Genomic DNA, 27,472 nt, shown 5'->3' with positions numbered 1-27,472 from the left:
TAATCGTCTGTTTTAGGGCCATGGCGATTAATTGTCTCTTTAAGGGCTTTTCTTTTAAGGACGCTCGGACTCGAAAATGTGTCATTCATGGCATTTATACAGTATATTTGCTTAAAATTCCATGGGCAAAATGGGCATTCGAATGTGATTGGAATTAGAATGCTTATCACAGTTATCTCAAATAACCAAGGTAAGATCAAATAATGGTTGTTTTTGGTTAGATGGTTATTTAATCATCATTATAGGCCTAATCATCATTATCAAACAGGAAATCTTGTGTTCTTGATATGCCGTCAAATGTTGATCTAATCTCCTAAAATCATGCAGTTAAGCAACCCCCATTAATTCCATGTATGGGGAAGGAAACTCTGCCCTTATATACACAATAAATTAGTTGGATAAAGCATACACAATCCAGATGAGCAATGAGAGGTGGCATCACATCTTTGAAGGTGTGACAGGTTTAGTTGACACAGCAGGATTATAAATCTGTGTATTGGAGTGCTTTAATTAACTGCCTCTCTGGTACCTGCTCATATAATAAAAAGTTCTCAAGTATGCAATGATTACTTTTTATCAACACCCAAAAATACATTCATACACTCAAGTTTTACTGTTTACAAGATAAATGTTCTCCAGAAATAGATTTAAACAGTTCTACTGAAAGACTGATGAAATCACTCCTCAAAGAGAGATATAATTAAACTGGAAAACATCCTGCATATGACCAAACCAATTATGTCATAAAATCATACTTTGGAATACAGAACACACACAAAATAAAAATTCGCTTTATACACTGTTCACAAACGCATACATATGTACTATTCTGATGAGCCGAATCATCGGACAAGTATTTTGAGATGATTGGTATCGGTCGATAACAATTTCAGTTTAAGATTACATAGTTCTAAGGGCACAAGGAGCCTGGTTTTTGCATGTGTGCACATCAGCCATTAAAAATCCAATCAGATGTTACACATACCTGGTGCACACAGTCGAGAAACTGGAGGAAGACAGGTGTAAATCCACTGCTCTGGCTGGCTAGCGTCCGAGCCCCACGGTGACTGAATCGATGGCCAAACGACAACCATTCTTTCTCCACCAGAAGCCTAAAGCCATCAATCGTTCGGTAGTATGGATCCGACAGCAGCTGCACAAGGGACACCACCTACAACCAAAACAGCATTACAGCACTCAAGCCCCAACATATGGCATACACAACTTATGTTTAGATACAAATGACAATGACTCCTACCTGTGTTGTGACATCCCAGCCATCTTCCAGACTAACCATAACGGAGGAACCATTGTCCAAAAGCTCCACAACAAGAACGGACACCTGTAGAACTCTGTGAAGCTAAGGTACACAAACACAAATGATAATGAAAAAATGAGTAAAATAACTATTTCAGTGGACAATATTTTTGTCTTCGTAATAAATCTGGTTAAAATGTTAACTTCCTGAAGCAAGTCAATTTAAATCTACTATCGAGGGACCAGGAAATGGTTTAGTACCAGATTCATCCACTCCGACTCCTCGAGGCAGCGGTGAAATATCATGTTTGGGTCATTGCTGGAGGAAGGCACACAGGCTTTCATCAGCTTCTTGAAACTGTTTTTCACCTGCCGTACGTCAAACACCTCAATGGGCACCACCTCCCACTGCTGGAAAGTGTCCTGCTTTCCACCCTAAACAAAGAAAGACAAGGCTGAGAGTTTAGAGGGTGATATTTACCATTTTCGGCAATTTCTGTGTTAGCCGATAACTGTGCCTGCTTGGTTTCTTTGCTATAATTAAATTGTATTATGCATTTATGAGTGTTAAATCTGCCATATTTTTAGCATTAGATTTGAGCATAAATTGAGTCATATTCTAATGAAAGTCAACCCCATTTGAGCCTACCTTAAGCTGGGACTTATCTCCAATAATGTAGAGGTATGCTCTCTGTTGGCGAAGGAAATACGTCTCAGTTGGGCCTCCGTTAGCTTGGGGAGACTCTTTTCCAGCCAGCCTGTTTCCAACATCAGGATTATACGTACTGAGCCGCCCACTTCCCCGTATACTGCCCCATTTTCCTGAGAGACACAAAGATGACCAAAATAAACCATTAACTTATGAATAATGGACAAATTCTTTGGCAATCATCTGTGTGAATTTGAACATGTATTTGGGGATTGGTGTGCAGAATGTCATTTCTACAAACAAATACATTATGGACTTCACAAAAAGGACAGCAGACAACAAACAGACAAAAGGAATTTGGTGGATCACATGCAAAGAGATGCACTCAGATCTGCACAAACAAATCAATCAAACAAACATGGTGGTCAACAATTAGTTAGCATAGGAAAAAGATGACGACAACTTTACATGGACACTTAGTGCCAGCCCACACTCGCTGGCGTCACTGTTGAGAGACTTGATTGGTTAGATTTAAGAGCAGGGGCGGGCCAACTGTACCTCTAGGCGAGTTGCGGGCCTTGACCGAAACTCTAGGCTGAGAGAGGGAGATGACCCTTGCCTTCTGACCCAGCGCTACGGTCAGATGACATAAAAAATTGCCCATTACTACCAGCAAACAAACTCGGGCAGCTTTTTCAGCCGAACTAATTAATTACAAACTAATCAAATGTATACCATTAATGCACTATAAGTAATTTTGTATAACATTATCTGCCAATATGCATAAATGTAAATATAATGTAATAAATGTAGCAATATTAACTGATGCAGACAAATGCAATTGCTCCCTCTCAAGTAATTATGGATATCAAACATTATTTTGAACAAGGCACTTAAATATGATTTAAAAAGGGTTGGGAACAGAGGAAAGGATGGTGGGTTCAGTTGTGAGGACTATACATGACCTGCCCAACATTTTCAGTCAAAGGGGGGTCAAAGTTGGTCAGAAATCTTAAAAATTTCTCTCCCTTTTTTCACACAAACACTGCCCTCACCTCCTCTACTGAAGGTTCCTGGAACATCGTCTTTAGTCCCCATGACCTGCTTCATTAAAGCTCCTATTTTAGGTTGCCTCAGCTTGTCTGATGAATCTGAGGTCCAGAAATGACACACAATACACAAACAACAAAAGATACATAAGGCTTGGACTATCACAAGTAAATGTTCTTGTTAAGGTACATGGGTGACATGGTCCGTTTAGAGTGGGGTGTAGGGTAAGTGTTATGGTGGGGTAAGGTTTAGAGTCTAACCTGAGGTGCTCATGTGTGTGGAGGTGAAGCCACTGAGTGTGTTTCTCCCACTGGCTTCACTGTAGGAGGGCATGGAGCTGATGATGGCCTGCAGATACTTCTCTTGCTCCAGACTGGTGGAGTCTGCCTGGGATGGACCTAAAGAAAAACACACACACAAAATAACATAAATAATTTTGTTCTGGCTAATCTTTGGTTCCTAGGTGTTTACAACCATAAAACTATTTGTATAGTGGTTAAAGCTCTGGGCTAATAAGTAAAAGGTTGTAGGTTCAAATCTCAAAAGAGTTTGTCTACAAACTACTGACACAGCTCCCTGTGTATTTACTACTATTCAACTGTGACCTACAGTTCCTTCTTAAGATCTGGACTGATAAGAGAAAGGTTGTAGGTTCGAATCCTAAAAGAGGTTGTCTATGAACTATTGACATTATGCCCTTGAGCTGCTTCCTGTGTATTTACTATCATTTAACTATTTGACCTATTGTGAGCTGATAAGATCTTGGCTGATAACTGACAGGTAGTAGGTTCAAGTCCCAAAAGGGGTTATCCACGAACTATTGAAATTATACCCTTGAGTAGCATCCTCTGTATTTACTACCATTAAACTATTTGGCCTACTTTGGGCTGATATGATCCGGGCTGATAGCTGAAAGGTTGTAGGATCGAATCTCAAAAAGAATTATCCATGAACTACCGACTCTGACCTGCGCTTGTCGCATTGGGTGATTTGAAGAAGCCCACAACGCCTTTAGCGTGCAGGCCAGCCGAGCGCAGCAGCACTGCTTTAGTATGGGGGTTTCTCCAGCACACTACAGGAATGCGGTTTTGCCTGTAGCAGCGTGAGATGCGCTGGATGGTTGAATCAGGGATACTCTGAGGCACGATCAGTAACCCGGGGTAACTGAAAAACAGACATACAGACAATAGGTTTTTAGTTCAACGGATGTAAATAACTGGGTAGTTGACATACTATAAGCCATTTTTGGTTAATATTTACTATATGTCATGCAGTGTAATAAGCTACATTTAATCTATAGCCATGTTACATAGCATTTGGCCTGTTCTTTTATTATTATTACACCAGCAGTTCACATATACATAAAAAATTAGACAACATGGAATATCTGTAAAGATGAACAAATTATGGCCAGTTACAACACATCAAATATATACTATACCTATGGACAGTCTACGGACATGTTATGCAACTACCCAAATACTGCTTTCCTTGTTGCACCATAGGTTGCACTACATTGGTTTTGCAGTGCACAGGAACATGGATTCTAGGATTTACCTTCGGCAGACGGTGTACATGCGGTTGACCGTAGAAATACGGAAGGGTTCGTTTTTAGAGCGGGTCAGACTGCTACTAAGTGTTCCCAGTCCCAGGCGCTGGTAGTCACGACAGCAGGCACGCTCCACCACATTACTCATGGTTTGACGGTCAGACGAGCGGATGGTGGAAGAGAGTGTGAGCGAACTCTGATCCGGCTCTTCAGACACTGTCCAATCAGAAACACAGTATTATATAACCTCATGACATGGTAACCATTTAGAAAGGCTGAATTAAAAATAATAATTAAATGCATGACAAAAAGAAGATTTTGAATATTTCCATGTAGCTATTTGGTTTTTTTGTGTATCTTACCCGATATCTCATCTTCATCCATTTCTGACTGCAGACTGCTTCTGTTCTCCCAAGTCGGCGGGTTATACTTCTTCCGGGTCATATACGGTCGCCCGATGGTCCTCTTTGCGGTCTTAACCAGGTTTTTAGAGAGCGTTCTAGAAGAAATGTCAAAGTTCACACATTTTACTCACTTGAAAACTCTGAAATAATATAAACTCTTTGAAATATTCGTTTACACAGCTTAAATTATCATTATTTTTGTTGCATAGCCAGGACAATATCTTCTTGCGAAAAATTGGCACTTTATGAATTTGCTTTATAAAATAATATACAAAAGTTAGTTCCGGTCCTCGAATCTGATTGGACGAGAGACGTTCCATGAGCGCTGATGGTCTGACACCATCAGCACTCTGACGCTTCACTGTGTTTATCACTCCACTTGTGCAGGGTTTTTGCTGCATAGAGAATTACTAGGCGGCCGACTTCGTAAAATTTCGTGCAGCCTCTGGCTATCTACAAAACTCTGTTGGGTGTCTTCATGGAAAACACTAACAAGCGTTGCACTCGATGGATTGTCATTTGTAACTGCAAATCTCTGCAATAATAATAAAAACAATTCTGAAGTCGAATAGTCGCTTGATGTCATTTAACATTACTTGAGATCATATAAAACTATAAATGATGACACGCGAGACGAGAGGAGCTCTGCAGCTCGAGTGTCTGATTGAAACACAGATCACAGTTTGGCGATTTATCTTTTTTTCATCCTTAATTAAATTTCATATAATATGGGAGTGTGCCATGTAAATAAACACAAACTCCAAAACTGTCATTCTCTGTGCGGTCAGAGCCGCTTCAACCAGACGCGGAAGAGACTCAATCTGAGCTGGAGTCGAGACCGGGAGAGATTTAAAGTTCCGCCAGCTGATGCGCACTCTAACACAGAGACGCTCGTCTCTCACCCCCGCTGTCTGCAGCTCGCAATGTCATCATCATGAGATCATTGTGTGTGTGTATACACATATATATATATATATATATATATGGTATTGAATAGACAAGATTGACAAATGATTATCAATAAAACTTTTATGGCTAAAAATGTTTGCAGTGTTCAGTGACTAAAATGTCAATATGACTAAATGTTACTAAAATATGACTAAAATGTAACAGTTTTCATTGCCTAAAACTACATTAAAAAGACCAGACTTTGTCAAATAAAACTTGACTAAAATAAAAAAATAGGATAAGGTTGACTAAATATGATAAAAACTAAAAAGGACATTTAACACAGGACTAAGACTAAATTCAAAAACAGACGACAAAATTAACACTATTATTCAGTTGCCAGGTCATTAGGATTGTATTAATGCAAAGCCAACGTTTATGGTACCACTTCCACCTCATTTTGAGCCAGGAAAAACCCTGTTGTGTTTGTGCTAAACTAAAGTGTAAGAGCAGTGCAGATGTGTTAAGAGCTACGGTTTGTCTATTTTTGTTTGACATTACATATGTTAGCCAGCAGGTGGTGGCAAAAACAGTGTCTAAAACAGCTCTTCGTGATCGCTTGTATTACTACTAAAGCCAGGAAATAAAATAAAATATTCATGAATCATCTTACACAGCGCAGATTATTGTCCATTCAAATGCTCAACTATCAAGGAGCAAATCACAGTTCATGGCTGTAACATAACTAAAGCCTATTGGCTATTTAAAAATAAAAGAGTTGAGCATTATGTTCCACCAAAACTTTCAAAAATTTCAAAAGTTAATACGTCAACACAGGAAAGAAAACTGCTCTTTAAGCCATTTCATGGGGTATTTAAAGGGCTGTAGTGAAAATAAAAAAAGACTTGTTGTCCAGCCATTGAATGTTGATTTAAGAAAAACTGGGGCCCCTAACAATTGCAATGAAGTGACCGAGGATAATTACATCTACACAAATTGATATGCCCTTACTTTAGAGACTGGTTCTTGTCCTTGGTCTTGTGTTCCAGCTTTGCAGATTGGCCCACAGCGAAGGCGAACGTGCCCTGGACGTGCTGTGGGTATCTGAGCTTAAGCATGTTCTTCCTGAACACTTCAGCAAGATCGGATGCCACCTCCACATCAAAAGCGATCTTCATCAACTACAGAAGTCGAGAGAGAGAATGGTTTCAATTTAAACTCGATTAAATGCTGCAAATGCATTTAATATTCAAAAAACATTTCCACAAAAACTATTCTCAAAAAGTCTGAAACAAGAGGGTGAGTATATGATGCTCAGTCAGCACCTGAAATGTGCAGGATCGCAGCTGCAGGCCTTCCTGGACGAACTGATCCATGGAACCATTAAAAGAGATCCTCTTCTCTTTTGTGAAGGAGGCAATGGGGAACGAGCGCGTGACCACTTGCTCTCCAACTGCACAAAAAACACACACAAGCACAATGACTTCTATGATACTGCATTTCTAAAAAGGATGTTGACAATGTTCTGAGTGCAAAGCCCAATGTTCAGACTTTTACAATTGTGTATCGTATAAGGAGACTTTCATTTTCTTTTTTAATTGGACTGTATGAGCACAATACGTTGAATGGAGAGAACAATTTCTGAACAGGAATTTATTTGTATAATTCACGACTTCCAGCAGCCAAACAGCATTCAAGCTTTTAAGAACACAAGCTAAACTGCTGAAAATAAAGTCATTATAAAATGCTCAAAACAGTAAATAAAGTACGCAAATCAGCCTTAAAGACTTTGACCAATGGGAACACACCTAGAGGGTCAGTGGGTGTGCCTTTGAAGATGAGTCGGTAGGAGGTGAGGAAGATGGCTCCCTCTGCGGGCAGCAAGGGCGGACCCCCCATTGCGCCCGTTGCCTCCTCTCGTCCATCCGCCATGAGGTACACCCGCATGCCGTCCATCACAAACTCCTCACCCGGCAGTAGCGTTGGCCTCAAAAGCTTGGACTGCAGACAGAGAAAGGCGAGGGAAAGGAAATACATGAAATAGCAAGGCAAGGAAAGCAGAGAAAATTAAGAAATGTGAAAAGGAGGAAGACAAAAGGAAAACCAATCATTTTGTTATGTAAGAGTTGTCTGAACATGAAGTTCCACACTTCACATAATGCAAGCATATGCTTCAAGATATGAGATAACTGGAGATGATTAACTATTCAACAACAAAAACAACACCGCACACGCAGAAGTGCATTTCCTCTCAGTTAGTTTGGCATTTCTGAGGGTTAACGGTCCAAGGCATGTAAGAAGCCTTCATGGGAAATAAAGAAATCATCATTTACACACCCTCATTCTATTACAAACCCATATGACCATAGGATTTAACCACTGGAGTCATATGAACTACTTCAATGCTGACTTTTTGATTCTTGGAGATTCAAAGTTCTAGTCACCATTAACTTGAATTGTGAGGACCTACAGAGCTGAAATATTCCTCTAAAAATCTTTATTAGTGATCTGCAGAAGAAAGAAAGTCATACACATCTGGGATTGCATGAGGGTGAATAAATGATGAGAGAATTTTCATTTTTGGGTGAACTATCCCTTTAAGCATGGGATACTTGCAATATAGTATTTATAAGTTGGACGTGAAGCATTGTGTCCCAGTTTCTCTAATAAAGGTTTATATGTCCAGAAATGCCAGAAGAAATATACAGCATTTTTATCTGGGAAAAGTAGCCCATGGTTTGCCATCCTTACATAAATGCTAAATAAATTATTATTATTTAGACAGAATATCTTCTTTTGCAATTTCAGTCCCAAAAAGGACAAATTTATGAGCATTTATAACACTGAATGATTTACATATCTTGCTGTTCAAATATTGCCGTTAATGTCTGCAAGAGGAATGTATCTTCGTTATGGGAAACGATCGTGATTCCATCTGTCAAGTCAAGTGGGATCCATTCACACTTACTTGCTCTCACTTTCTTTGGAAAGTGTTTATTGTTGGCATCCCATAAAAGCCTGGTTGCTAGGCAATGCTATCAGTGCTAAAAACCCACAATCGTGTTCTCCTGCACAGAGTACTTTTCCTTCAAACCCAGTGGAGTTAAAATACAGTCTCACCCTTCAACGTGAAGGCAAAGAAAAGGCAAGTTATACTTTAACACATAAAACTTCACTGCACCGTTATGCCCTATTGATAAAAAGCTGTGCATTAAGAATGGCTTAGTTAAGATTTAAGAGCCCTCGATTGTGAAAAATCTGTTTTGGAAAAATAAGCTTAAAATTAGGGACTCGCCTCAACCAAAATAAGCAATTAAATGTTTTTGCATATGGGGGAATTTTCAGGATAGAAATGATAAGCATAGTATACAGTTGCCTATAGAAAGTTAAAAAAAAATATCAATAAATATATTCTTAATATTAAACATATCCCCCAAAATATTTCAATACTCATTTGGCCACCTAAAATCAGTTAATAGCCAAAATCTCCCTCTCCTGCATGCACACACCGCATGGGCGCATTTGGACTCACCTTTTGTCGGCCAAATTATTTGTATTATTTAACATTGATTTTTAAACTAGCAGTATACTTCAGAATGAAAGTGCATGCATATGTTCGAGAAACAGCAAGAGGTGTAATAAATATATATATATTTTTTGGAACAAAATAAACCAGTTATTAACCAGTTACAAGAATTTCAAAATAAGGATTTTGTTCTGTTTTCAGAAGCAAATAAAATGTCATTCGGTTTTCATTACATTAACCATTTTTTTGTCCCTGGTGCAAATAAAACAGAAATGTCTAGAGAAATCCATAAACTGATGTTAAAACAAAATAAAATAATCCATGAGGTTTTTTATTTGGGCGTTTTTACAGCACATTATATTATTTTACACCAGAATCAAAACTACGTCAAAGAAATGTTTCGGGTTCTAAACATCTCGATTATAACAGAAAATAATTTTGACGTCCTTCAGTTTGTCAAAAAAAAAATCTAATTAAAAGTAATACAAACAGTTCATCCAATCTTTCAACTCTTGTCATGACCATATGAAACTGGTTAACACATCCACTATGTCATGATATTTGCAGGACACAAAAAAAGACTTATTATTGGTGACAGGTAACTAGAAGTTCATCCATCTAAACTGGTAAAAAGATGGTATAGACAACTTTACAACTCCAAAAACTGAATACAACACACATAATACAGAATAAATATTATCTCCAAATATAATATCTAGGTGTTGACAAAATTACGAGCTTCAGATATCCGCTTTAAACCCTCTGAAATGCATTGCCACATTACATTTCCATTTGAACTGCATTATTGTCAACCATTTTTTGTAATGTTTACAAACTGAGGGACAGTTTCAATTACATTCTGCCATAATCACAGGCAAAAGACACTGTTGATAGACCTGAACTAGAAAAACATTCCTTCAAATGAATGCACAGCAGAACATCTGACTAAAGTGTGCTTTGTATAACAGGCGACCAGGGTAGAGAACAGGAAGTGGACTCCAAACAGCAGCATGCATCACTCAGGCCACGATCAGTGAGGCAGTGCCGTTAGTCAAACCTACCTGCCTTGGCACTGTGACTCACTGGTGAAGGGGGTGAAGGGGGCGAAGTGGGGCGTGGGCGAGCCTGCCTGGTTTTCTACACTGCCTTTCCTCTCCAGCGGAACATAAAACAATGAGTTGGTTACCTTTTGGATAGGTGGCAGGCGTTTGCTCTCCCTGTGGACTGCTTCCAGCGTCTCAATGTGCATCTGAACAATGTCTACAAGAGAAACAGATAACTTGTGAAAACATTGAATAATTATTATTCAAAAGAAAATACATTTAGCAGCATTCACTGAGAACACATTTTTCCCCATTCTGATGGTAGATGTGAATATTAACTGAAGCTCCTGAGCCGTATGTATGCATTTATATATATACAAGTAGGTGTATGGGTGTTCCTATTAAAGTGCTCGGTGAGTGTATATATGAAGTGGCTGGTAAACATTAGGCATTCACTCAGCCACTGTGACTGGTGGGAAAAAAGTTAATTTCATTCCCTGATTACAACGTTCTTAATGATCTCATACTTGCTAGTCGTAAGGCATGGAAGGATATACAGTATACATGTGCATTTATGCTGTATATATACTGTACATACTATATATCATTTTAATATGTTATTTTGTAATATAATACCATATTATTAGTATCATCATAATGATAATTACGCAACATACAAGAGAAATTCTCGCTCAAGCACCATTTCCGAGGCTGTACTGAATTATGATGACTATACATGACAATTCACCTAATGTCATGCATGTCATTTGATATGTACAGTAACATACACAGCCATGAATATTTGGAAATATGCAATGTCGAAATAAAGTGAACCCGCAGAGTTGCGTTCACAATACACGTAAACGCAAACCGCTCTGTGGAAATAGACAATTAAGTGACTAAACTCTGAGCACCTCCTATGATGCTCCAACATAATTTGCAGCATTCTCAAAGATGAAACTATTCATGCAAGCTGTTCTCAGATGACAGAAACAGAGAAGAGAGACTGAGAACTCTATACATGTGTGTGTCCGTGAGAAGCGCTCACTCGTGAGGCATGCCACCGAACCTCTGAGCACAGAGTGAATCAGACACGAGCATCAAACACTTTTCTTTCAACTGTTCAAAATATAATCAAACGCTCGTCTTTTTGTCTAACAGTTGGCAGGTGTTAATTTCAAACCCTGGTTATAACGACATCTCAAGATTTCAATTTCAGTAGCAAAAAAAAACAAAGTGTTAGAGCTTGTACGTTCGATTTAACTCTGCGAGTCAACTATCCATTTCCATCAAATAATTCAAAACCAAAATTAAAAGATTAATTCAAAGCCCTTTCAGAGCAAACATGTCATTATTGATGCATATAATAATCACCCAGGCCAAGCTCAAACCCATCCTGATGTCTTTGTTGTCAGTGAAAGAGCACAGGGCCAATTAGCTAAACCACAGACTGTACCTGGTATCATGGTGTGAAGGGCCTTCAGGTGTTCATTGGTCACTCCGCTCTCATTGCACACTTTGTCAACAAACCGATTGATAAATCGTACAACAGAGTTAGCAACGTCCGAGACCTCGGCATCCTCAAAGCCACTCTCCGTGTCGTAGCTCCCTGCCATACTGCCCGCAATGCTGGACAACAACACAACAATGAATACATACACAACAAACAGATATTGTTCACTACGCTTGCTTAGTATTTTAGGGCTGTTAAGTTAATGTGTAAACTGCTCTAATTTAAATATGTTAACCACTGATACATTTCTCAGGGCCGTCCAGTTTTATCACTTTTTCACGTTTAATGATCGCAGGTTGTAAAGGATTAAAAAAAATAATAATATACGGTTTATAAAAAACTAAAACTATAATCAATGTGTTAAGCTGTCCATCTTCCCAACTGTGTGTGTAACAGTACACACCTGTTAGTAACATAGCTGTTGCTGACGCTCTCAACATCCCCTAGGCCGGTGTTGCGGAGCAGGCGGTTTTTGCTGGTGTCGAGCGGCAGCAGTAGGTAGCTCATGCGGTTGGCGTAGTGAATGGCCTGACTGAACACTGTACTCTCCTCCTTCTGAACACGCTCCTGCTGCTGCTCTTTACTCAACGTGGGCCACAGACGGCTCTGCTCTGACGCCAGCTCCAGAGCACTCAGCTGATTCTGCCCTCCCATGTTCTCCCCCTCCTGAAAGAGGTCAAAGGTCAAGTGTTGGCGGTAGAAGTTGAACAACATCCCTTCCAGAGATATCCCACTTAAAGGTGCTATGTAAGATTGACAATAAGTGTTTGAAATGGGTACTGCAGTCCAAAATATTGGAGAGTTGTCTGCCCCGAACCAGACTCGAAGCTCATGCGGGTTTGTCAGAATGTTGACACACAAATTAGCCAACTCAGCATCAGTTTTAAAGGATTTCTGGGCTTTAAGCTGTCTCCATCATCCAAAGGCATCCCCAATATTTATCCTTGTTTTACTACACCTCTGGTCATGGTGGGTTTTAGATGGATGGCGAGGCTTTTTAGGTCGGGTAGAATCTGTTATCTCTGATCCAGTTAGTTTGCTGGCTTCTATGGCTGCACAAAGCAGTGTTGTTTGCCTGCAAACTTGTTCAAATCTGACAACTCGGCGGTGTCGAAATGCTATTGGTGAGTGGGCAGTGGGCGGGATCAGACAGGCTAAAACAGAAATTCCGGCCCGGAATGGAAACTTCAAAGTACAATCACTGGCTGTTGCATTGTTATCAGAGAAGCCAGTAATTCAACATAATTCTCTAATGACATTTTATGGTCATTTTATGATTTAGTATAGTAAAAATATGACATAAAGCACCTTTAAATCTACTTCAATATATTTAGTGCATCCAGATTGAAATTATATTATAAACATTCAAATTAACATAAGCACGACGACATTTATAACTTTTCCAATAATTGTTTTAATAATAAATAAGCCATTGAAAAGAAGTCATTATTAATACATAATAGTTCACTGATTATTAATAGTTAGAAAGGTAGTGAAATCTTTATTCATGTATGTTTTCCAATATGTTTACATATTAATGTAAACTAAATGATCTGGTGAGCATTATAACTTGGTAATAACATATTAATGGGGGTTTAAATGTTACTAAATTAACAAGACAAAAGGACCAATCCACTGTAAAAGACAATGTGATGCAGTGCTTTGCTCTTACAGGGTTGGACGTGTCTCCCTCCTCATCGTTCTCCAGGTAGAGGGTCCGGATGTGTTTCTGTACGTCACTGTAAAACATGGCCTCCCAGAACTGCATGTTGGTCCACACCATGTGCTCCTGAACACAGCTGTACGCAAACTGAGTAATGCCTCCTCCCAGTTTCTGTAACACACACAATGTGATCAAAAACACATGATGTAATCCACTTGATAATGCAAGAGAACTGAGTCTTGAACTACACATACACAAATAATTATCATAATGTTTTCTGCAAATCCTTGATTCTGATTGGTCAATCGCAGTATTCTGTGGTTAACTATTTTTTAAATAATGACCGATAAATAGTATAACGATTTCCTACATAGCTGTGCTATCTTCAAGTCTCCAGTATCACTCTGAACGTTTGCTTCTCACATAATGAAATAATTTCAGCTCAAATCAATATTTAATGTCAATTTATTTATTTGCCAAGCAGCTGGGTAATAAGCAAATATAGTAAAGTCTATAGGCAAATATTCAGTGTAGGGGCACTAATGCTACGGGATGAAATGCTGTACACCTGCAAGCACTTTCACACTCACCCGACAGAAGGCCGTAACCAGTGGCAGCAAGGCAGCAGCAATACCATGTTCATCCATATGAGAGCAATCCTGAATACACACACATAAACAAGCAAATATAGCAGTGAGTTTATACATAGACATCAAAACATTTGAATTTATGGAGGTTAACATCCATGATAACGGATGATCAACAATAATCATAAACTAAACATGAGGATCATTTTATTTAAGACTTCTCTACTGTGGTTCAACAATGCACAGGAAATCAGAGAATTACTCATAAATACCTGATGTAACTGAAATTTGCTATACCTGCAGAGTGCAGTTCATCATGCGAACGATGTAGTCGAATTGTTGGTCGTCTAGTACGGCCCGGTTCTGCAGGACATGTAGGTTGAGCTCCTGGGTCAGACACATACGCGCAGTCCGACCTTTCAGTGCCCGCAACACTGCCGGCATCAACTGCACACATAAATAGACACACATAAACAGAGTCCTTTGAGGCAACTCATAATAGCTTATTTTAGCTCATAAACCTTTATCTGAACTTTAGAGTGAAACATGCACCACAAATCTTGGTTATGTTTAACAGAAAGACTCTTTACCTTCTTGGCCTCCAGCATTTTGTTGTCAAAAATGTATGTGATGCAGTTTCGGACCACTTCTAACCTCCTGGCGCTGTTAGCAAGAACATTCCCATTCCTGTCCACTATGCCAGCTAGAAATCAGAGATGTAAATACATAATTTACAGAATAATTTCTTTGATATGGCTGAGAGCAAAATAAAATTAGTATTAGGATTGAAGTGCAAATATCAAACACGTTTTGAAATGTCAGCTAAGCCCAGTATCAGTTAGTACTATTTAAACTTTAAAACTGAACTCTGGGAGAGGTGTTTATTGGATCAACTAGTCCAGAACTGCAAACTCACCCAGTGGGGGTCCCGTTGGTACCATGCCCTTAAGTTCGGCTTTGACGACAGGCGGGGCAGTTTTGAGTTTTGCAGTTGCATGGTCTATAAAGAGCTGCACACCAACATCATCCAGGAGCGGGAAAGAGGTCTGCGGCAGCCGGGGAAGAGCCTTTTCAGCCGTCCTCTGAACTCTGTGCATGGCCACCGCGGGATATGGGTTCTCCTGTATGAAGTGGAAGTTATCAAGGCGCGTTGTAAATATATCACTGAACTAGGATCAGTATCTCTGCTGGTCATAATTCATTAGTGTTCATGTAACAGAGATAATACTGTGCAATAACAATAATAATAAACAACATGGTAGTATATGGAGCTGATTGTATATCACAGATTGGTAATGTTATTGCTTAAGATTATATATTAACATGTCTTGTGTAAAATGGACATGATAACATTGTTTTAAAAACTATGATTAGCAAGGCATGTGTTATGTTTTGCAGATAAGCAAGATGTGAATTATACACGTACATTTTTAAAAAGGTGCTCCGCCAGCTCCTTTATATGCTTCATGACTTTCTGAGGATTTCCTGTCTCTTGTCGAATTCGCTCCACCTGATTGGCTATAAGCTACAGTGGAAGGAAAAAGAGAGAAGGAGAGAGAGGGGAAATCTACTGAAAAACACACAGAGAAGGCATCCCTCTAAACCCCCTACTTTTGCTATTGACTGCCAAGCATATCAATGAAACAGTGGAACGGATGACTTACATCATCAAACAGGTCTGTGGATCGGTACGGAGGACCCCGCTCTGACACGAAGCCAGCAAAGGCCATGCCATCAAGCACCTTCATCAGGAAGTCATCCTCAGCCAGTGCTCTCTGACCCAGAAATGCAGCCTTAAGAGAAAAAAAACAATGTTTCAGGCCAGTTCACACCCAGTCTGATGTGACTGATTTGAACAAAACAAAAACAAACCAACCCCTCCCCCCATAAAAAAAACTTGACAACTCAACACTAAACAAAAAATCTAAATAAATTCAAATTCAGGCCTGTTCACACCCAACCTGATGGGACTGATTTAAACAAAACAACAACAAAAGCCAAACTAAAACAAAATTTCGCATAACATCTGTACCTTATGGAAGCGTATGACTGGTTCTGGGTGGATCCGAATGATGTGCAAACACCATCTATAACCCTGAAAGAGCTGTGCGAACAGCCATAGGAAGATAGCACGAATTTCCTTATCCTGAACACACAAAAAAACAGAGCAAATCTCATAAATCGCTCCCTTCCAGTAAGGCCACATCAATCGCACCCACCTGAGCCGCTTCATTGACAGTAAAAACTGTGTTCTCTAGACATGATGTCAAGTATTATAACACAGAAGGTTAAACAAGGAAGAAGGAAACACTTTGAGAAGAAAGATCATCAAGAGCAATTAGGCTGTAAAAACTATTTGAGTCAGCCGAGAAAAATACCTGAATCTTGAGTGTTGATGGCTGAACGGAGGATGGAGGAAACGCACGATCGGCCACTTCAAGCTCCGGATCTAGAACCTACACGACACACATAATTGCATTACAGTGCAATTTCTTCACTTGATTGCCTGTTACAGTTTATATTACATCTAATCACACTGATAATAAATGATCATAAATCTGACAAATGGTCTTTTTTAACATACCAAGTAGTGTGCAAATATTTGCCCCGAAAACACACCTAGAATACAATTAATCTCCAATTCGAACTGAAAGTATCAACAGCTTCATACAAGAGCTCCTTATACAAGCTGCTTGTAATTAAAGAAAGCTTTCTTCTCCTTTATTAGTGCTGTCCATCTGTGCAGAGCTTGAGCTAATAAAAATAAAAAAAATCACTCAGCTAATTGGAGGAGGAACAGCTTTCATTAACAAAATACAGCAGTTGCCTTCACAACAATCAGAAATATCTCTTAAGCCTTTGGATCAAGAATATGGAGGATAAAGAAAAAGGAGATGAAGGATCCCACTATTTCCAGGCAATTAAACATATGAAATGGGTATATTACAGAGGCATCAGGCATGAATATCATCTCTCTCTCTGAGGGGAGATGGACGGGAGGATGCTATGTGAGCCCTCCTCGTTCACACACACATAATCAACCTGTCACTTCAGGTGGTCTGGCATGGCACCATAAACACATTTGAGAGAGACAGCAGAGTGTTGCTTGCAAGTCTGTGTGTGTGTGTGTGTGTGTGTGTGTGTGTGTGTGTGTGTGTGTGTGTGTGTGTGTGTGTGTGTGTGTGTGCGCTCCTCAGAGACACTCCGAGCTTGCTCGAGGTGGAAAGTGAATGCTGTTCTGAAACATGAAAAAACTTAAAAATGTCTTGATCTTAAGTTGGTAGCAAGTCATTCTACGATTTCTTGGATGAATCATATTTCAGGTTCTGTTCCAAAAGAAAGACATTTGAAATGAGTGAATGTCAGGCTCATATTTCATCCTAAAAGTCAAATGAAAAAGCTAAGACACTATAGTTTGCACAAGAGGAAATTAAGAGTACATTTAAACACCCCTGACCTAACTGTCAGTAGCCTATACTATGCGGAAAAAATCAGTACTGGGGAAAATGTTATTTTATTGTATGGTAGCATCTGTTGTCCTGAATTTAATTTATCCTATTTTTAATAATACAAAAAATATGTAAGGTGCACCAAATAATTTTTTCCCTAGTAAAAAATGTATCAATTCTGAATTTATCATTTTGAAACGTATTAATAAATTCATAACCACTCACATGAGATGAAGACTGCAGTCATATCAGTAACCTTATAAAATCGGTTTTATTCTACATGGGGCAGGGGGCGCCCTCACGGGGGATGCCATTTTAGAATCACATGGCCAGCTTAATACTACTCACTGAATCTCATTAACCGTCTTTTAATTGGACAATTTCACTCTTGGATTAAATTAATTGTGTTGTGAATAGTGAATTTCTAAAATGGCATCTGTAAATGGAAACTATTTATTTTGAATGATGCTGCTTCCACACCACTAGGTGTCACAGTAAGTCCAAGATGACATGAGCAAATAGTTACTGAGTGCAACTTTGTGTGGACAGGATACTTTGTATTACTGTTGATGTTTTTATTACACACACACACACACACACACACACACACACACACACAGTTGTGTTTCCATGTTTTATGGGGACTTTCTATAGACATAATGGTTTTTATACTGTACAAACTTTATATTCTATCCCCTAAACCTAACCCTACCCCTAAACCTAACCCTCACAGAAAACATTCTGCATTTTTAAATTTTCAAAAAACATAATTTAGTGTGATTTATAAGCTGTTTTCCTCATGGGGACCGACAAAATGTCCCCACAAGGTCAAAAATTTCGTGTTTTACTATCCTTATGGGGACATTTGGTCCCCACAAAGTGATAAATACACGCCACACACACACACACACACACACACACACACACACACACACACACACACACACACACACACACACACACCATTAAAACCACCTGTCTAATATCATGTAGGTCCCCCTTGTGCCACCAAAACAGCTCTGACCCATTGAGCATGAACTCCACATGGCCTATGAAGGTGTCCTGTGGTATCTGGCACCAAGATGTTAGCAGTAGATCCTTTAAGTCCTGTAAGTTGTGAGGTGGGGCCTCCATGGATCTGTCTCGTTGGTCCAGCATATCCCATAGATGCTCAATAGGATTGAGATGTGGGGAATTTGGAGGCCAAGTCAACACTTTGAACTCTTTGTAATGTTCCTCAACATTTTTGCAGTGTGGCAGGGGGTATTATCCTGCTGAAAGTGACCACTGTCATCAGGGAATACCGTTGCTATGAAGGGGTGTACGTGGTCTGCAACAATCTTTAAGTAGGTGGTACATGTCAAAGTAGCATCCACATGAATGCCAGGACCCAAGATTTCCCAGCAGAACATTGCCCAGAGGATCAAACTCCTGCCGGCCTGACTTCTTCCCATGGTGCATCCTTCTGCCATCTCTTCCCCAGGTAAATGACGCACACACACCCTGTCGTCCACATGATCTAAAAGAAAACATGATTCATCAGACCAGGCCACCTTCTTCCATTGCTCCACGGTCCAGTTCTGACGCTCACATGCCCATTGTAGGCACTTTCGGCGGTGGACAGGCATCAGCATGGGCACTCAAGACTGGTCTGCGGCTACACAGTCCCATCTGCAGCTCAGATCCTTACGCTTGCACTGCTTCCAGCACATAAAATTCAAGAACTGACTGTTCACTTGCTGCCTAATATATCCCATCCCTTGACAGGTGCCAATGTATCGCTTCATCTGTCAGTGGTTTTAATGTTATGGCTGATTTTAATGATTAAAATGATGTGCAACAGTGCAAAACTGGTCTTCAATGTTTTTTTTCTTTGTTAAAATTGTATTGAAATTATTTGATATCGGGTTGAAATATGACAGATATTTCTTCAGTAGTTTCATCCTTGTCAGACAAGGTCTGTTATTTTCTTTAAAAGGTGTTAAGAGGCTATTTACAAGAACAGTCATGAGATGCAAGCAGATTAATAAAAATAAAAAAACTATTCACTTGGGAAACTCACTTTCTTGAAAAGACACTTCCTTTCAGTAATGGTCGAGGTGAGGACACTGACTCATACTCAATATTATAAATTCAACAGGAAGTTTCCTAATAATAATAAATATTACCCAGGTTATGACAGTGCAAATAACCCTAATTACTGTATATTTTGTCTTCATTTTCAAAGTACTTAAAGTGCTTTTTAAGGGAGTACTTTTTACGCATGACAACTCGTCCAGCCTATGTTGTTTAATATGGATTATAGACCAAATACATTTCAGTGTGGGCAGGGCTAGCCAAAAGAAACAAAGCAACCAAAAATTTCCTCAAAATGGATTTGCACAGAATACTTTCACAGAAATGTTCCTCTGTATACTTCAATGAATATAGCCCTCTTAAACTACTATATAACTTCCAATAAAAACATATTAATCGCTTACATTCCTATCATCTTATCAACAGAGTAAACGTGACTTAACCATCAAGGAACTATGTGTTACGCAATCTGTGTGTTTGAGAATCATATAATCATAGCTGGCATAAAACCTTGTTATGATGATAAATATTTATTTCAACAGTTTTTTATAGTCCCAGTCCATTAAATCGGTTACACTTCCTCAATTTGTGCGGTGGTTTGTCAAACTGTATCTAAACACTAGATGTCAACCATTTCAACCAACTAAGTCATCTCTTAATTAAACTTAAAAGTTAAAACGGCCTGGTTACCATGGAGATGGCCGTCTGTGTGTGATGAAGAAGACGGCTCAGGCAGCAGTGATATGTGAACGCACTCCGGAATGGTGACAGTGCCACCGTCCAAGTCCACAATGATTACATCGAGCTGTGAATAAAACAAATAATTAAATATAGAAAAAATAATAATTCACCCACATATAACATTTTTCCTTATCAGCAGATTCATAATGCATATACAATCCAAATTCCTTACTAAACAGGCTTCCTTTCAAAAAAACGGTTCAACTCACTCTTACAAGTCTAAACATGCTAACCCTGACAACTGATATATATCAGACCTGATTCAACCACTCCTGACAACAACAAAAAAACATTGACCACATATAGTTACCAAAAAAGGAAACAATTCATACAGGATTGTAAGGGAATATTTCAGCCGATAATGAAACTTCTGACACTTACACATCCTCATGCTTTTCAAAACCTGTACAACTTCCATCGAACTATCCCTTTAACTTAATGCAAATGTAACTGTAAATAGCAATGTCCTTTGCAAATGTCTAAATAAAAATGTCTTTGTCTAAACATGTAAAGGCATGCATGTTAAAACAAACTGGCCTCAGGTCAAGTATCACTGATGGATATCTCATCTGGACTCATACAGGTTACCACTGAGTAAACAAGTTCATAGACACTCTCTTGAAAACCAAGCTCAAACAAAGGCACACTGGTATAATTGACCCATCACTAAGCTCCACCCCCTTGGTTATGGTTGCTCACTCTGACAAGCTCTGCAGGACTCCCCATTGGAATGAATGGGAGACTGCCCTGAATGGTGTGGTTTTTGACAAAATATTCTAATAAACAGAACTGACAATACATGGGCTGGAATGAAGAGTGATACTGTAAAAGTTGGTCATTAAACACACACACAAGCTAAGGTTTGTCCAGTGGAAGTTGGCTGCAGAGGCTTTGTAGGCATGTCAACTAAAAGGCTGCTTAAGGACATGGAAATCCAAGGCCAGGCCCAATGCCAAGCCTACAAAGCCCTCTCCAGTGTGGCTAAAAGGGCAAGCCAGTGGCTCTGGATTAAGAGGAGAGACAACACCTAGGCTCAAAAGTAACATCAAGAACAAGATGATGTTGAGGGGGATGCCAGGCCTCATCGCTGAACCCTCTGTAGGTGTAGTGGGCTCATCAGTGAAATGCTGAGGAAGGAGGGTGGCCACTTGAAAACACTGAGATGTCATCATCATTCCCACTCATAACAGCAAGGGCTCAAGGTATGTGCAACAAGGGATTGAATCACCTAGTGATTCACTCCTGTGAGTGAGAAGCCAGTCAAAACTGGTACGATGCAACCCTCAAGGACACAGACAAAGTGGTATTTGCTTCTTGGAAGATTGAAGCTCTGGTGCCTTCAATTTAGTCTCCTACCCCGGCTGATGTGGCCATTGACCATCTACGAGGCATCAATGTCAAAGGTCGACAAGCTGGAGAGGATGATCAGCTCATTTGCCAGAAAGTGGCTAGGTCTCCCCAGTTGCTTTAGCAACATAGGGCTCTATGGAAAAGGCATCCTAGAACTTCCCATCTCCAGTCTATAAGAGAAGTTCAAGTGCACAAAAGTAAGGATGGAGATGACACTGACAGAATCCCATGACCCATGTGTAGCCCAAACTGCTCCCACCCTGGCAACTGGGAGGAATGGACCCCATCGGCAGCTTCACAGCAGGCAAAGTCAGCCCTCAAGCACAGGGACATTGCTGGCCACGTGCAACAAGGGAGAGGAGGCCTCGGCCTTGGAGAGAGCAAACCATCCTGGTACAAGTCTACTCCATCTCATCGACAAGGTCTCTTGGTCGAGGATGTGCGCTGGCAGGAGCAGCCGGCGAGGTGTGCAAAGGCTGTTTCTCAAGCAAAGCAAGGGCAGTGGATGAGATGGGAGGGAGTTGAGAAGAGAAAGTTCTCTTGGAAGGAGTTGTGGGACATGGAAGCATTTCAAATCAGCTTCATTATACGAGCCACATCCGATGTCCTGCCATCTCCCAAAAACCTCAGCCAATGGTACGACGAAGGCCCCACTTTGTCCATCCCAAGAAAACCTGAAGCACATTCTCGTCGGCTGCAAGACAATCCTTAAACAAGGCCATTACTCCTGGCGGCACAAGTACTGCAGTGCCTAGCAGCTATGCTAGAGAGCAGATGGACAGCCATCAACACCCTGCCTCCTCAGTCATCCCATCCTGCACCGGCAAGAGAGTTTGTCTGGGAATGTTATACTTGTTCATTTGGGAATGTTATACTTGTTCATTTGGGAATGAGGAATGACACACTTTAATCCATGACATGCTCTTCTCAACATTTATTTAAAAAAATGTTTTAAAAGAAAGAAAAAAACACTGCAGTTATATTCTCTTGGTATCTCATGTCACTAGTACAACTGACCCAGCAACAAAGTATTTTTTTAAATATTTTTGGATAATTTAAAACTACTCAAACACACAATTCTCCCATAGGCTCTCATTGGTAAAAGCAAGCACTTGTCAAAAAAAGGTGGAGGGGCAACAATTGCTAAGATAGGATTGGTCAGATACGCTTTTAAGGCGGGGCTTAGCAAAGGGTCAATTGACTGCTTTTTTGTTATGGCATTTGGCAGTACAAAAAAGTAACAGGTGACATTTGTTCAAAAAGACAAAACCTCTTAAATGGGTCATGAATTTCACATTAAAAGGCTTTTATTAGCATAATCGAGGTTAAAATCAAAAGCAAATGAACGTGCAAGGAGCCTGTCATATGATGAAATTACCATATGACATTTGAAATAAGAAATTCATAACTATTTCTGCATACGTGTATACTGTATATATTTGTTGTCTGGTGTGCTACATTACGCAACAAATAGGCCTTTTGTTTGACAAACCGTCCCAATCACATTACATGTAAAATGTATCAGTGTACATGTTTTCCAAACCTACATCTGATACCATGTTTTTGGACAGCATATCCCGTTACACATAATTTCATGTAACAATGTACCTATGTCAAAAATAAGACTAAACCTTATCTGATGGGTCTGAATACACTCAGCAGGTGATGAATATACTGTACAATATTGAGAAAGGGGAGGAAACATCTCTTACCAGTTCTTGAGACTCCAAGCAGAAGTGAGAGTTGACTCCTATAATGAAGGGGGTTGGAGTGCTGAGCACCTCCAGCAGCTTTCCCGGTAAGATGGGAACGTATGTAAAACTGGAGATGATATGAAGACATGGGAGATAATGCAGACTGTGATTAAACAGAGCAGAGAGTATTGCACTCTTTATTGGTGGCTAAAGCATGATCAAATTAGCCAAAATATTAAAATCTTACAAGGGGCGTACAAAACTGTATAATGTCACCATTGTTACATTTAGTCATTTAGCAGATGCTTTTATCCAAAGCGACTTACAAATGAGAGACATAGCAAGCAATCTGTCATACAAAGTTTAACAAAATCTGCAGTATAGAACTGCCAATTCTCAGTGGCTGGAGTAGTAAAGATGTTAGCACAGAAGAAAGAGACTTTTTTATTGATATTTTTTTATAGTGCAGCGGTAAGTGCAATTAGTGTGGGTTGGTTAAGTGTTCGTGGAACAGATGTGTTTTCAGCTGGTTCTTAAATGTAGAGAAGGTAACAGCAGAACTTGTGGAGGTTGGAAGTTCGTTCCACCACAGAGGAGCAGAGAAAGTCAATGATAGTGACATAGACTTTGAGCCTCTTTGTGATAGGACCACCAGGTGTCGCTCATTCACAGACCGCAGAGAGTGAGTTGGAGCACAGAACTGAAGAAGTGAATTGAAGTAAGAGGGTGTGGTTCCATTGGATGCCCTGAAAGCCAGAGTCATAGCCTTGAATTTGATGCGGGCAGCTACAGGTAGCCAGTGGAGTGAAATGAAGAGTGGGGTGACATGAGCCCTTTTTGGCTAATTGAAGATGAGATGCGCTGCTGCATTGGTAATCTGCAGTGGCTTAATTGTGTTAGCTGAAAGGCCAGCCAACAGAGCATTGCAATAATCCAGTTTTGAAATGACCAGAGCTTGGACCAGGAGATATGTAGCATATTCAGACAGGAAAGGTCTGATTTTCCTGATGTTGTAAAGTGTGAATCTGCAAGACCGGGGGTTGATGAGATGTGTGCTGTGAAATTAAACTGGTCATGTGTGTATATAGACCATATATGTATAGGCTGATACGATATGGGCAAATATTAGCTTTCTTTAATTATTTCATTGGTCTGGGCTCAATTTGGGCTATTATTCGGAAGCAAACTAAACCAGAGCTAATTATTCAGGGCTTAATTTTTCAATTTAAAAATAAAACTCTTCTCATATGCCACAAAAGTAACAAAAATACGAATGTTTGTTTTGATGCCTGTTGTCACTTGTGGCGGTAAAATTAGACTCTAGATTAAAAAACAAACTACAGAACAGTACATAATTATAATGGTCATCATCTGGTATCGGCCATAGAAAAAATAATTAGCAGCATCAGTATGAGAAATATGGGTGGGAACCGTAAGGATTTTTCTTTCCGATTCCTTACTGGTTCCATTAATAATTCTATTAGCATGTTTATCAGTATGATTTAGTTCTCTAAAAAGAACTGTCAGATAAATGCAATTCGCTTGGGAGGTAGCACTGTCTGTTTTGCAGTGTGAAAAAAAGAACCGGCTAATAAGAGTCCTTTGTTAGGGGACTGGGCTACACTGGTTGCTTTGTATGTTTCATGATGTATTCAAAAGAACCAGCTCAGAAAAATCATTCATTTGGGATTCAGGCAACATTGGTTGCGTAGTTGATTCAAAAGAACTGGCTGGAAAGAGTCATTCGTTTGGGAATCGGGCTACACTGGTCACATTGTATGTTTTGTGCAGTAGATTTAAACGAATCAGCTCACAAGAGTCATTTATCTGTGATTCAGGCTACACTGGTCACATTGTTGATTAAAAAAAAACTGCTTATAAGAGTCATTCTCTCAGGAATCGGGCTTCACTGGTCTCGTTGTACATTTCATGCTGTAGATTGAAAAGAACCATCTCACAAGAGTAGTTAGTTTGGGATTCAGACTACACTGGTCACGTTGTCAATTCAAAAGAACCGGCTAATATGAGTCAGAAATCAGGCTACACTGGTAGCGTTGTACATTTCATGCTGTAGATTAAAAAGACAAGGCTGTCATTCATTCAGGAATCAGACTAAACTGGACACTGTTTTTTTCACTTTGCTGATTCAGTACCGCTGAATGGTAGTGCAGGAAACACTGTCAGAGTATATCAGCACTGTGTCCCATCCGCATTGGCAGAAGAATGAGTGTTCGAAAACTGTTATCGGTACTGAAAGTCATGAAAATCATTCGGTTCAGGTATTTTTTTGGAAAAATGGAACTGGATCTGAATAAGAACCAGCTCTTGGTTCCCAACCCTAATGAACACTTACCAAAAATGGAAAAATACATAAACTCACAAGGGGTGGGGAGGTGTAAATCACAGAAGGAAAGATTCCCTTTTACCTGTATTTAAGTGGGAACATGATGGCCAGCAGCGCCCTGCAGGCATCTGTTAGCCGCTGGTAACTGCTGGAGAGGAACAGAATCTTGTGCTCCGTTAAAACCGCACAGAATATACAGAGAACATTCACTATTCCTGCAAAGAGAGAGAGAGACAGCAAAATGATCCTAAAAATATCAGCTGCACTGCTTTCTTTTATTTAACAACAAGGTGGAGATTACACTGTCCACATCTGACACTTGACACCAACTGTTGTTGTTTTAATGAAGCTGATTTGCCGTTTAGCACCTAAGCCGGCTGCTGATTGGCTTACCGAGCTGTCTGAAAAGCTGGGCCACACTGCAACCACTCACAGGGAGGGAGTCGTTTAAAGGCGTCTGAATAACCTGCCTGTCGCCAGCACCAAGGGTTATGGTCCTCTGTAGAGATAGAAAGGAAAGGGTGAAAAGAAACAGCAGTGTAGATATGTAGAGACAGAGGTGAATATAAAGAGGTGAAAAAGAGAGATTGGGGGATGATAACAGAAAAAGAGAAAGACAGAATGAGTACAGCTTTTAAAAAGGAAGCACTGTCTAGTATATTCATTACGGCATTATGGAAGAGATTAATGTGTGCACGGCAGGCTGGTCGTGGAGTTAGCTAAAGGAGGAGGTTAAACTGAAGTAGTCACCATTTAGAACAGCACCATAGAGCAAAGAGTGCTTCCATATTGGCACATTTCAAGTCAATTTTCGCTTATAAAATAGTCACATTCAGTGCTTATTTTATATATTAAACATGAAGCTAAAAAGAAAGCAATGTATAGATTGAGGATCAATATTGGTTTGCTGCATTTTAATTTTAGATGATTTAAGATGGCCTAGCTGGTTTCCCAGTCTGGCCAAGCTGGATTTAGCTGGTTAGCCTGACTAGCTGAAATGTGCTCAAAACCCCTCTAAAAACAGCAAATCAGAACAGCCTGACCAGTAAACCAGCATAGGCTGGTTTAGCAGGTTTTTCTTTTTTTTTTTTGCAGAGCAGAAGTGAATCACACAAATGATTAGCTGAAAGCAAAAGGAGATTAGGGTAATCATTTCAGACATTACAGATATAGGTTTTACTTCAGACATAACCAGCAGTGATCAACAAGCGAAAGGAAATTATTCAAATTGTGCAGTTATAATTAGTCTGGATATATTCATAAAACCGAACACATATTGTAACGTATGCCCATTTTTGGAGTTATACATATGATTTCACATCCTTTCAGTGAACTCAAGCAGAGGTGAGGTCAGTCAATTGGTGTAACTGAAATCAGTTTTAGTGACTGTAAAATGATGGCAAAGTGGGGGTGATATCACCATAATTTCAAACAGCCACCGTTACAAAGGGCATCAGGCACAGCACACGGAGCGTTTAAAGCAAGACTAGAGCTCATGCATGTTGTGCACTCTCATTAAATGCTTGATGCAATCAAACACTTATGGAAAATAACTTGTGAAATGACAGATCCACAGCGATAACTTAATGCTTTCAGTTTGTAATTCAGTCTATAATTGTGTTTCTAACAGATATAGAAGCACAAACATATTGACTGGAATTGTCTTTGAAATGCATTGTTGTGAAGGCG

General features: G+C 39.7%; 1 protein-coding gene across 1 annotated transcript in view; it reads right to left on the bottom strand.

Annotated features, from left to right (window-relative positions):
- LOC127638683 (myotubularin-related protein 5-like) overlaps positions 1–27,472 on the bottom strand; it is a 72,780-nt gene that overhangs the window by 6,428 nt on the left and 38,880 nt on the right. Inside the window, 30 exon segments of the mRNA XM_052120317.1 lie at positions 986–1,171; positions 1,259–1,360; positions 1,519–1,692; positions 1,907–2,079; positions 2,465–2,539; positions 2,962–3,057; positions 3,217–3,354; positions 3,924–4,120; positions 4,514–4,721; positions 4,868–5,004; positions 6,809–6,978; positions 7,123–7,250; positions 7,606–7,798; positions 10,510–10,583; positions 11,823–11,995; positions 12,283–12,545; positions 13,552–13,713; positions 14,133–14,201; positions 14,427–14,576; positions 14,720–14,832; positions 15,046–15,250; positions 15,556–15,654; positions 15,794–15,922; positions 16,162–16,275; positions 16,508–16,585; positions 20,345–20,377; positions 20,379–20,459; positions 23,458–23,566; positions 25,866–25,998; positions 26,177–26,282. Of these exon segments, the coding sequence (XP_051976277.1) occupies positions 986–1,171; positions 1,259–1,360; positions 1,519–1,692; positions 1,907–2,079; positions 2,465–2,539; positions 2,962–3,057; positions 3,217–3,354; positions 3,924–4,120; positions 4,514–4,721; positions 4,868–5,004; positions 6,809–6,978; positions 7,123–7,250; positions 7,606–7,798; positions 10,510–10,583; positions 11,823–11,995; positions 12,283–12,545; positions 13,552–13,713; positions 14,133–14,201; positions 14,427–14,576; positions 14,720–14,832; positions 15,046–15,250; positions 15,556–15,654; positions 15,794–15,922; positions 16,162–16,275; positions 16,508–16,585; positions 20,345–20,377; positions 20,379–20,459; positions 23,458–23,566; positions 25,866–25,998; positions 26,177–26,282 (4,068 nt within the window).

Source organism: Xyrauchen texanus, chromosome 47, assembly GCF_025860055.1.
Source record: "Xyrauchen texanus isolate HMW12.3.18 chromosome 47, RBS_HiC_50CHRs, whole genome shotgun sequence".
In the NCBI taxonomy this organism is placed as follows: domain Eukaryota; kingdom Metazoa; phylum Chordata; class Actinopteri; order Cypriniformes; family Catostomidae; genus Xyrauchen; species Xyrauchen texanus.
Note: the sequence above shows the minus strand (reverse complement) of the source record. Positions and strands in the feature narration are given on the sequence as shown.